General features: G+C 50.5%; 1 protein-coding gene across 1 annotated transcript in view; it reads left to right on the forward strand.

The window, feature by feature from the left end:
- Nucleotides 1–12,147, forward strand: part of sptbn5 (spectrin, beta, non-erythrocytic 5) — a 279,715-nt gene that overhangs the window by 235,364 nt on the left and 32,204 nt on the right. Inside the window, exons 57-60 of the mRNA XM_072264468.1 lie at nucleotides 2,257–2,461; nucleotides 3,813–4,007; nucleotides 5,621–5,776; nucleotides 10,407–10,624. Coding sequence (XP_072120569.1) covers nucleotides 2,257–2,461; nucleotides 3,813–4,007; nucleotides 5,621–5,776; nucleotides 10,407–10,624 — 774 coding nt within the window. The remainder of the gene's footprint in view (nucleotides 1–2,256; nucleotides 2,462–3,812; nucleotides 4,008–5,620; nucleotides 5,777–10,406; nucleotides 10,625–12,147) is intronic.

Raw genomic sequence — 12,147 nt, forward strand, 5'->3', positions numbered from 1 at the left:
GTAGTGTAACGGGGAACGCCACAGTGTGCAGTGGGGTTCTGTAGTGTAACGGGGAGCGTCACAGTGTGCAGTGCGGTTCTGTAGTGTATCGGGGAACACGTTCTGTAGTGTAACAGGGAACACGTTCTGCAGTGTAACGGGAAGCGCCACAGTGTGCAGTGGGGTTCTGTAGTGTAACGGGGAGCGCCGCAGTGTGCAGTGGGGTTCTGCAGTGTAACGGGGAGCGCCGCAACGTGCAGTGGGGTTCTGCAGTGTAATGGGGAACGCCGCAGCGTGCAGTGGGTTCTGTAGTGTAACGGGGAACACCGCAGCGTGCAGTGGGTTCTGTAGTGTAACGGGGAGCGCCACAGCGTGCAGTACGGTTCTGTAGTGTCATGGGGAACACGTTCTGTAGTGTAACAGGGAACACGTTCTGCAGTGTAACGGGGAGCGCCACAGCATGCAGTGGGGTTCTGTAGTGTAACGGGGAGCGCCACAGTGTGCAGTGGGGTTCTGTAGTGTAACGGGGAGCGCCGCAGTGTGCAGTGGGGTTCTGCAGTGTAACGGGGAACGCCGCAGTGTGCAGTGGCGTTCTGCAGTGTAACGGGGAGCACCTCAACGTGCAGTGGGGTTCTGCAGTGTAACAGGGAGCGCCACAGTGTGCAGTGGTGTTCTGTAGTGTAACGGGGAACACGTTCTGTAGTGTAACAGGGAACACGTTCTGTAGTGTAACAGGGAACACGTTCTGTAGTGTAATGGGGAGCGCTGCAGCGTGCAGTGGGGTTCTGCAGTGTAACGGGGAACGCCACAGTGTGCAGTGGGGTTCTGTAGTGTAACAGGGAACACCACAGTGTGCAGTGGGGTTCTGTAGTGTAACGGGGAGCGCCACAGTGTGCAGTGCGGTTCTGTAGTGTAACGGGGAACACGTTCTGTAGTGTAACAGGGAACACGTTCTGCAGTGTAACGGGAAGCGCCACAGTGTGCAGTGGGGTTGTGTAGTGTAACGGGGAGCGCCGCAGTGTGCAGTGGGGTTGTGTAGTGTAACGGGGAGCGCCGCAGTGTGCAGTGGGGTTCTGCAGTGTAACGGGGAGCGCCGCAACGTGCAGTGGGGTTCTGCAGTGTAATGGGGAACGCCGCAGCGTGCAGTGGGTTCTGTAGTGTAACGGGGAACGCCGCAGCGTGCAGTGGGTTCTGTAGTGTAACGGGGAACGCCGCAGCGTGCAGTGGGTTCTGTAGTGTAACGGGGAACGCCGCAGCGTGCAGTGGGGTTCTGTAGTGTAACGGGGAACGCCGCAGCGTGCAGTGGGGTTCTGTAGTGTAACGGGGAACGCCGCAGCGTGCAGTGGGTTCTGTAGTGTAACGGGGAACACTGCAGCGTGCAGTGGGTTCTGTAGTGTAACGGGGAACACTGCAGCATGCAGTGGGTTCTGTAGTGTAACGGGGTGCACTGCAGCGTGCAGTGGGTTCTGTAGTGTAACGAGGAACACTGCAGCATGCAGTGGGTTCTGTAGTGTAACGGGGTGCACTGCAGCGTGCAGTGGGTTCTGTAGTGTAACGGGGAACGCCGCAACGTGCAGTGGGTTCTGTAGTGTAATGGGGAACACTGCAGCGTGCAGTGGGTTCTGTAGTGTAACGGGGAACACCGCAGCGTGCAGTGGGTTCTGTAGTGTAACGGGGAACACCGCAGCGTGCAGTGGGTTCTGTAGTGTAACGGGGAACACCGCAGCGTGCAGTGGGTTCTGTAGTGTAACGGGGAACACCGCAGCGTGCAGTGGGTTCTGTAGTGTAACGGGGAACACTGCAGCGTGCAGTGGGGTTCTGTAGTGTAACGGGGAACACTGCAGCGTGCAGTGGGGTTCTGTAGTGTAACGGGGAACACTGCAGCGTGCAGTGGGTTCTGTAGTGTAATGGGGAACACTGCAGCGTGCAGTGGGTTCTGTAGTGTAACGGGGAACACTGCAGCGTGCAGTGGGTTCTGTAGTGTAACGGGGAACACTGCAGCATGCAGTGGGTTCTGTAGTGTAACGGGGAACGCCGCAGCGTGCAGTGGGTTCTGTAGTGTAACGGGGAACACCGCAGCGTGCAGTGGGTTCTGTAGTGTAACGGGGTGCACTGCAGCGTGCAGTGGGTTCTGTAGTGTAACGGGGTGCACTGCAGCGTGCAGTGGGTTCTGTAGTGTAACGGGGAACACTGCAGCGTGCAGTGCAGTGCTTCCTGCAGTGTACGGGATGGTGAGGTTCACCAGCTGGTATTGGAAATATTCTCGTTCGCCTGCAGACAAGCCATAATGAAACGGCTCCAGGACGTGGAGAGTGCGTATGAGACACTCCTGCTTTTGGCAGGAAAACTTCGGAAGAGGCTTTTGCACCGGTACCAGCTCTATCAGTTTGAACAGGAGGTGCAGGAAATAGCCACATGGCTCTCCAGCAAGCAACGCCTGGCAGACTCAGACGATTATGGCCAGGATCTGGAAGATGTGGAGGTAAGAATTGGAGCATTTTCAAACCCTGCAGCCTGATTCATGTGAGGGTTAATATTTACATTGGTACTGCATCATTCTCACCTCCTCTACAGAATGACACAGTACCTCCATGACCCCTGGGCTCTGGGTGACAATGGACATGATCTGGGCAGATGCTACTGCAGAACAGAGGGGTGAGGCCAAGCGGGGGCAGTGGTTAGGCGCTGGGCACTGGGCACTGGACTGCGGTAGAGGCTCAGGGCTGGGGTGTGGAGTGTGGTGCAGCAGACATGGACGTAGGGGAAGGAGATGGGTGTAGATTAGGGGCAGGACACTGCATCTGGATGCCAGGGGAAAGAGTGAGGTGGAGATGCTGATTCAAGGATGGAGGCTAGCGGGGTTACGGGGCTGTGGGGGAGTGATGCAGGACTAGGTAGGAAGTTCAAAGATAAACATGTGCGGGAGAGCTGAGATACAAAGACCGAAGTTTTGGAGGGGGTGGTGCAGTCAGTCTAACACTATTCCAGCATCAGAAACATAGAAAAAAATAGGTGCAGGAGTAGGCCATTCGGCCCTTCGAGCCTGCACCCAGGCATCATGGCTGATCATCCAACTCAGAACCCCGCCCCAGCCTTCCCTCCATACCCCCTGACCCCCGTAGCCACAAGGGCCATATCTAACTCCCTCTTAAGTATAGCCAATGAACTGGCCTCAACTGTTTCCTGTGGCAGAGAATTCCACAGATTCACCACTCTCTGTGTGAAGAAGTTTTTCCTAATCTCGGTCCTAAAAGGCTTCCTCTTTATCCTCAAACTGTGACCCCTTGTTCTGGATTTCCCCAACATCGGGAACAATCTTCCTGCATCTAGCCTGTCCAACCCCTTTAGAGACCTGGGTTCAGTCCCACCACTGACTGTAAGGAGTTTGTACATTCTCACAGTGACCGCGAGGGTTTCCTCTGGGACTTACAACTCCCTCCCACGTTGCAAAGACCTACGGGTTAGTAGGAGAATTTATCAGATGAGTATACTGGGTGGCGCAGGCTTCTTGCACAGAACGGCCTCTACAGACAAGACTGGGCAGAGTTCGGGGATGTAGGGAGCATTCAGTACGAATGAGGGTTATTGAAGGTCCGAATAGAGCACACAAATCGTGGAGCCTCTTGCTCCCCGCAGTTCAACTTTAACAAATGATGAGGTTCTCTGCATGAAGGTCTGACGGGGTGATTTCTGCTGCTGACATCCGTGATCTGCCTTCTCCGAGGTGAGCTCTCGGACAGACTGGGGCAGGGCATCTGAGCTGCAGATAGAAGTCTGGCAGCAGAGAGCAGCGTCTGAGCTGTCCGACTTCTTGGTGTTTCTCCCTTTCTCAGATACTGCAGAAGAAGTTTGAGCATTTGGAGCAAGAGCTGAGCAGCCTGGGCCAGAATAAAATATCTGCTTTCCACGAGCTGGTCAAATCGCTCAAGAGGCAGGCCCACAGCTTCATGGAGCAGGTGATGGATCAGGCCAATCAGATTAATCAACAATGGGACAACCTACAGCAAGCGGTCAGGAATCGGGCAGAGGTGAGGTGCTCTGTGTGTGTGTCTCTTTACAATCCCTGTGGTAGTGTGAGGCTGTGTGCGTCTGTCCGCCCTGGGTGAGTGAATGTGCCTGAGTATGTGCCTCTGTCCATTACCCTTGTGGGTGAGTGTGTCTTTACAAGACAGGCCTCAGTGACTGAAATTACAGGATCATGCAGTGGTGGTCTGTGTGAGTGTGTCTCCCGATCAAAACCTGCTAAAGGCATTCAGCACACCTGGGCATGAAGGACTATTGCCACTTATGCTACCCCAATCTTCACTTGTGAAGGCCCAGCCACGGCAGTCGAGCAATTCCTGTTTAGTCTGTAATTGCCTTTTGTGGGAGTTGTGTAGAGACCAGCTGATCTGAGTTCAGGACCAGCATGTTCCAGTGAGGAGAAAAGACCATGATGGTAAGGTGGGAGAAGCTCAGATGACCCAAGAATCAGGAAGAAAAATGAAGCATACGCAGGTTTTAGGTGAAGAAAAATGAAGCATACGCAGGTTTTAGGAAGCTGAAATCAGTCTTGACCCTTGTGGCGTATCAAGATACCCAGAAACTTTTCAAGCAGGCTATTAGTGGAACCAGGAAATGTCCTAAGTGAGCAGGATCAGGAAGAATTCCAAGACATTTTACAGTTACATTAAGAAAAAACAGATAATTAAGGAACGGGTAGGCCCATTCAGGGGTAAAGGAGATAATATGTACTTGGAGTCAGAGGAAGTGGATGAGATACTGAGTGCTCGGTTTCAGGCGTTACTAAGGAGAAGGATTTGAAGGACAGTGAAGATGGAGTGGAGTACACTAGTGCATTGAGGCATCTTGAGATAATGGGGGACATAGTGCTGGATCTCCTGAAAAGTATTAAGGTGGGTAAGTCCCCAGGGCCAGGTGGCACATATTCCAGAATATTGAAAGAAGCAAGTGAGAATATTGCTGAGGCCTTGACAAAGGTCTTCGCATTCTCACTAGCAACAGGCAAGGTCCTCGAGGACTGGAGGGTAGCAAATGATATGTGCCTTTTTTCAAGAAGGAAAATAGGGATAATCCAGGTAATCACAGGCCAGTGAGCCTCACACCCATGATAGTGAAACAACTAGAGACCATACTTAGGAATAGGATTTATATGTGTTTGGAAAGAAATGGCCTGCATGGAGACACTGAGCTTGACTTGTGCATGGTAGGTCATGCCTTACAAGCTGAATGAATTTTTTTGCGGAGCAACACAGGAGCTCGAAGAAGGTAAGGCAGTGGACATTACCTACATGGACCTTAGTAAGGTATTTGACAAGGTTCCTCTTGGAAGTCAATCCAGATTAAATGCATGGGGTTTGGGGTGAATTGCAAGTCTGGATTCAGAGCTGGCTTGCCCGAAGTAGGAATGGGAGGTGATGATTCTGAATGCAAATAGGAGTCGAGGAAAGAAACCACACAAGTCATTGAAGAAGTAGGTAAGTTAGTCAGGACTAAGGCTGAGGTCAGCTGTGGCCTCTCCCTTCTTGTCCAGCTTGTTGCAGGTGGTGATAATATTCCTGAGGGGCATGTCTTGGACCTCTCTCTGATGGGTGGGAAGGTCAGGGCTGCAGTTCTAACTGGCCATGTCACCTTTCTCCAGAATCTGAGAGCAGCACACCAAGTTCACCAGTTCGACTATGATGTGTCTGACCTGAAGGCCTGGATCCAGGAGAAGGACAGCACACTAGGCACAGACGACCTGGGTCACGATTTGAATTGTGTACAAATGTTGCTACGACAGCATGAAGGTGTGGAGGTAAGAAGGGCAACGGACTGAAGTGTGCAGCGGCGGCCATTAATCATTGACATGTCTCGCAGCAGAATTGAAAAATGCCTGGCCTAAATTAAAATCCAGTCAGCTCTGGTCTCAAATCCTGACTGAACGCAAGCATAATTTGACCACTCTTAGCTAAATGATATTCTATCTTTAGGATTAGAACTGAATCTGGTCAAATAATTGCTACTAAACTAGTATAGCTTGTCCTTGTAACTTCCAGGACATACTGGTGTCAAGGTTCAGAAACACGACCAAGTAACTCCTGTGTTTTTACTGCTGAAGCTTGCCTCATTCCACTTAAATGTGAAAAGTCAGGATACAGGCAGCAGAGCTCCAGTTCGGCTCATGTCTGGAAAGTGTGAAGCCAGCTGAGAGCACAGTATAATAGTCTAGAACATAGAACAGTGGGGCACAGTACAAGCCCTTCAGCCCATGATGTTGCACCTACCTCTACAAACTACTCCACAATCAGTCTAATCCTTCTGTCCTACACAGCCCATAACCCTCTATTTTACCTACTTCCATGTGCCTATCTCTTAAATGTCCCAACTCTGCCACCAGCCCCTGGCAGCAGTGCCCGGCTTTTATAGAGCTGCAATATTAGCTTGTGCTTCTTGAACTCAATCCCCTAACTAACGAAGGCCAACGAGCAAAAGGCTTTCTTAACCACCTTTCAATGTACACAGCATATTAGAGCGATCTATCACCTTGGACCCCAAGATCCCTCTGTCACTCCACACAGCTAAGAATCTTGTCATGTACTCCTCCTTCAAGTTCAGTCTTCCAAACTGTATTCACAAGCGAATTTTCCATCTGGAGCTCCATCTACCACTTCCCTGCTCAGCTCTGTATCCTGTCTATATTGCATGGTAGCCTATGACAACCTTCCACCACCAACCTCTGCGTCATCTGCAAACCTACTAGACCACTCTTCCAGCAACACACATCAAAGTTGCTGGTGAACACAGCAGGCCAGGCAGCATCTCTAGGAAGAGGTACAGTCGACGTTTCGGACCCAGACCCTTCGTCAGGACTAACTGAATGAAGAGTTAGTAAGAGTTTTGAAAATGGGAGGGGGAGAGGGAGATCCAAAATGATAGGAGAAGACAGGAGGGGGAGGGATGGAGCCAAGAGCTGGACAGGTGATTGGCAAAAGGGATACGAGAGGATCATGGGACAGGAGGCCCAGGGAGAACAAAAAGGGGGAGGGGAGGAAAAAACCCAGAGGATGGGCAAGGGGTATAGTCAGAGGGACAGAGGGAGAAAAAGGAGAGAGAGAGAAAGAATGTGTGTATATAAATAAATAACGGATGGGGTACGAGGGGGAGGTGGGGCATTAGCAGAAGTTAGAGAAGTCAATGTTCATGCCATCAGGTTGGAGGCTACCCAGACGGAATATAAGGTGTTGTTCCTCCAACCTGAGTGTGGCTTCATCTTTACAGTAGAGGAGGCCGTGGATAGACATATCAGAACGGGAATGGGATGTGGAATTAAAATGTGTGGCCACTGGGAGATCCTGCTTTCTCTGGCAGACAGAGCGTAGGTGTTCAGCAAAACGATCTCCCAGTCTGCGTCGGGTCTCGCCAATATATAGAAGGCCACATCGGGAGCACCGGACGCAGTATATCACACCAGCCGACTCACAGGTGAAGTGTCGCCTCACCTGGATGGAATGTCTGGGGCCCTGAATGGTGGTAAGGGAGGAAGTGTAAGGGCATGTGTAGCACTTGTTCCGCTTACAAGGATAAGTGCCAGGAGGGAGATCAGTGGGAAGGGATGGGGGGGACGAAAGGACAAGGGAGTCGCGTAGGGAGCGATCCCTGCGGAAAGCAGATGGGAGGAAGGAAAGATGTGCTTAGTGGTGGGATCCTGTTGGAGGTGGCGGAAGTTACGGAGAATAATATGTTGGACCTGGAGGCTGGTGGGGTGGTAAGTGAGGACAAGGGAAACCCTATTCCTAGTGGGGTGGCGGGAGGATGGAGTGAGAGCAGATGTACGTGAAATGGGAGAGATGCGTTTGAGAGCAGAGTAGATGGTGGAGGAAGGGAAGCCCCTTTCTTTAAAAAAAGGAGGACATCTCCCTCGTCCTGGAATGAAAAGTCTCATCCTGAGAGCAGATGCGGCGGAGAGAGAGGAATTGCGAGAAGGGGGTGACATTTTCGCAAGAGACAGGATGAGAAGAGGAGTAGTAGATAGCTGTGAGAGTCAGTAGGCTTATAGTAGACATCAGTGGATAAGCTGTCTCCAGAGACAGAGACCCACTCTTCCACTTCCTCATCCAAATCATTTATGGAAATCACAAAGAGCAAGGGTCCAAGAACAGATCCCCATGGAATACCACTAGCTACTGACCTCCATGCAAAATGTGCTTCATCTGCTACCGTACCCTGCCTACTGTGGCATGTCAATTCTGAATCCGTGTAACACACTCAGCAGGTCAGGCAGCATCTGAAAACAGTCGACATTTCTGCCAAGACACTTCCATCAGGACTGGAGAGGATGGGAGAAGAAGAAAGAGTAAGAAGGTTGGGGTAGGTGGATTCTGGAAGGTGAGAGGTGAAGCCTGGTTGGTGGGGAGGGGGATGAAGTAAGAACTTACAAGGTGATATGTGGAAAAGGCAAAGGGCTGGGGAAGAAGGAATCTGATGGGGAGGAGAGCGGATCATAGGAGAAAGAGAAGGAGGAGGGGCACCAGTGAGAGGTGATAGGCAGATGAGGAGAGGACGTAAGGAGCCAGAGTGAAGAAATGAAGAAGAGGGAAGGGGAAGGGGAAAAAAATGACCAGAATTTGGAGAAATCGATGTTCAGGCCATCAGGATAGAGGCTACCTAGACAGAATATGAAGTGTCGCTCCTCCAACCTGAGATTGGCCTCATCGTGGCAAAAGAGGAGGCCATGGACCGACCTGTCGGAACAGGAATGGGGATAGGAATTAAGATCTTCAACTGTTTGGGGCCCTGAATGGAGAACGGGCAGGTGTAGCACTTCTGCTGGTTTCAGGCTGTGCCAGGAGGGAGACTAGTGGGCAGGGATGAAAGGACAAGGGAATCACGGAGGCAGTGATACCTTCAGAGCGTGGAGAGTGGGGTGAGGTAAAGAAGTGCTTGGTGTTGGAAATGGAGGAGATGCAGGTGAGGGCAGCATCAATGGTGGAGGAAGGGAAACCCTGTTCTTTGAAGAAAGAGGACATCGCTGATGTGCTGGAAGGGAAAGCCTCATCCCAGGAACATATGCAGCGGAGATGATGGAACTGAGAAAAAGGAATACATGCAGTCAAATTTCCATGGATCCCATGCCTCGTGACTTTCTGGGTGAACCTTCCCCGGGGAACTTCACCAAACACCTTACTAAAATCCTTATGCACCACATGTTCTGCTGTACCTTCATCAATGTCTTCCGTCACCTCCTCGAAAAACTCATCCAGGCTCATTAGGCATGATCTGCCCCTCACAGAGCCATGTTGATTATCCCTAATAAGACTATGCTTCTCCAAATGCACATAAACCTCTCCTTAAGAATCTTCCCCATGGGTTTGTCTACCATTGTTGTAAGTTTCACTGGCCTGTAATCCCCAGGACTAACCCTGTTACCTTTCTTGAACAACAAAGCAATCCTCTGGTACTGCTCCCGTGGCCAGGGAGGATACAAGGATCATATCAACACCCCAGCAATCTCTTCCTTCACTTTCTGTCATAACCAGGGATGCATCGCCCAGCCCTGGTGACTTACCTATCCCAATGTTTTTCACAAGCTCCAACACTGACTCTTTCTTAACCTCGACATTGACTTCACATTCTTCGAAGACCTCTCCCAGGAGGTCTCTGAAGCAAAGTATTTATTAAGGACCTCCCCTACTTCCTCCAACTGCAGGCATACATTTTCCTTATTAACCCTGAGTAGTCTTACCATTACTCTGTTTCATCATCCTTCTGATCCGTACATGCATGTAGAATGCCTTGGAGCTTTCCTAAATCCTACTCACCAAGGTCTTCTCATGTCATCTTCTAGCTCTCCCAACTCCCTTCTTAAGCTCCTTCTTGGCTGCCTTGTAACTCTCAAGAGCCCTGTCTGATTTTTGCTTCCTAAACCATGAGCAAGCTTCCTTATTCCTCTTGACTAAATGTTCCATCTCTCTTGTCCATCATGGTTCCTTCAACCTACCATCCTTTCTCTGTCTCAGTTAAAGAGTAATGTGGGTGAGATGGGGAATATTATGGAAGTGGGTGACTGGCATGGCAGGTTATCTCAGGGTCAAATAGATCATAAACAGTTTTGTTCAGAAAGGAAGTGGGTTAACTTTGTTGGCTAGGAAACTGACCTGAAACAATTATCGATGTGACTTCAGTCTCCTCAATCCTTAAAGTACCGGTGATATTGGTAAGGTACTGGCTTTATTATCGGGTTATTTATGGAATTAGAACAATATGGGCTTTACCATTACATATTTAGATTTCCAAAATGCATTAGTTAAGATGCCACGTGATGGATTGTCCGGCGAGGTTATTCAGAGGATTATCTTCCTCCATGTTTTTTTTTGTGAGGATCGATATGGACTTTTGTTGGATGTGAATGCAATTTTGCCTGATTGATGATCTTGTTCTTTTTCCAGAGGGAGCTGGAAGCCATAAGAGGCGAAGTTGAACGAATCGGCGAGGAAGCCAGGAGGTTGTCTGAGATACACCCTCACATCAGGGAGAACCTGCAAGAACGCCTGGAAGAGGTGGCGAAGTCCTGGAGCAACCTGCATCAGAAAGCCAGGGACTGGAAGGAGAAGCTGATCGAAGCTGAGCAAATCCAGGCTTATGTCAGCGACTGCCGGGTTTTCATGTAGGTTGTGGGGGGCAGTACTCTTCATGCAGCGTTATAAATGTACTGAGTGAGAGGTTGATCAGAACCCAAAGGATTTGCTAGAGATTACATGGAAACTGAGAGATAAGAACACGAGAAGCTGAAGCAGTAATAGACAAATTAGCTTTACTTACCATTCTGTAAAATTAATGGTGATCTGATCAGAATCAGATTCATCATCACTGACTTGTATGACTTAAAATTAATTGCTCTGCAGCAACAAAAGATATAAAATTACCGTAAACGGAAACTAAATAGTGGAGAACAAATGGAATAACGAGGTGGTGTTCATAGGCCATTCAGAAGTGTGGTGGCAGAGAAGCTGTTCCGGGATCACTGAGTGTGGGTCTTCAGGCTCCTGTTCCTCTCCCCTGATGGTAGGAGTGAGAATAGGGCGTGCCCCAGCTGCAGAGAGTCCGTCATGACTGGTGCCACCTTCCTGAGGCACAGCCTCTTGAAGCTGGGTTGGATGGCAGAGAGGTTGGCGCCATGATGGAGCTGGTTGAGTTTACAACCCTCTGCATCAATGTGTTGGGCCGAGGATTGATCGATTGAGATGTTGACACCGGGAACCTGAAGCTGCTCTCCCTTTCCACTGCTGACTCAGTACAACTTCCCTGGTTATAGTCAAAGCTGTATCTACCTCGGACTAAAATATACTCAGTTATACTGAATTATCTTTGGTTTCATGTTGCAGCAATATAAAACTTTGGTTAGGCCACACCAGGAATATTACTTCAATTGTGTGCAGCTAAGTTCAACGTAATGAAACGTCTCTTTGAATATCTGCCACCAGCGATTTTCATTCCCTTTAATTTCTCTGTCCGTTTTAGCCAGCTCTCCCCTCAGAGAGCCGTAACTCCTTATGGGGTTCACTTGCAATGACCTGCATAGGGTGGTCATTTTTAATGTACGTGCTGACAATGATAAATCACAAGGCTCACTAGGAAGGTAAAGTAAGCTGCTCACCTGAGCTGGAAAGTAACGAATAGGGTTAAAAAGAAGTCAGATAGTAAATGATACGCAAGTTATCCACTCACCTGTCCCACCTGTCCCACTGGACACGTCTTGTCCCACCTGTCACACCGGACACGTCCTGTTCCACCTGTCCCACCGGACACGTCCTGTTCCACCTGTCCCACTGGGCTCGTCCCGTCCCACCTGTCCCACCTGTCCCACCGGACACGTCTTGTTCCACCTGTCCCACCTGTCCCACCGGACATGTCCTGTCCCACCTGCCCCACCGGGCACATCCTGACCCACCAGGCATCTCCTGTGCCAGGCATCTCCTGTCCCACCTGTCCCACCTGTCCCACCGGACATGTCCTGTCCCACCTGTCCCACCGGACACGTCCTGTCCCACCTGCCCCACCGGGCACATCCTGACCCACCAGGCATCTCCTGTGCCAGGCATCTCCTGTCCCACCTGTCCCACTGGGCATCTCCTGTCCCACCTGTCCCACTGGACATGTCCTGTCCCACCTGTCCTACCGGACACGTCC

Source organism: Mobula birostris, chromosome 1 (genome assembly GCF_030028105.1).
Source record: "Mobula birostris isolate sMobBir1 chromosome 1, sMobBir1.hap1, whole genome shotgun sequence".
Taxonomy (NCBI): Eukaryota; Metazoa; Chordata; class Chondrichthyes; order Myliobatiformes; family Myliobatidae; genus Mobula; species Mobula birostris.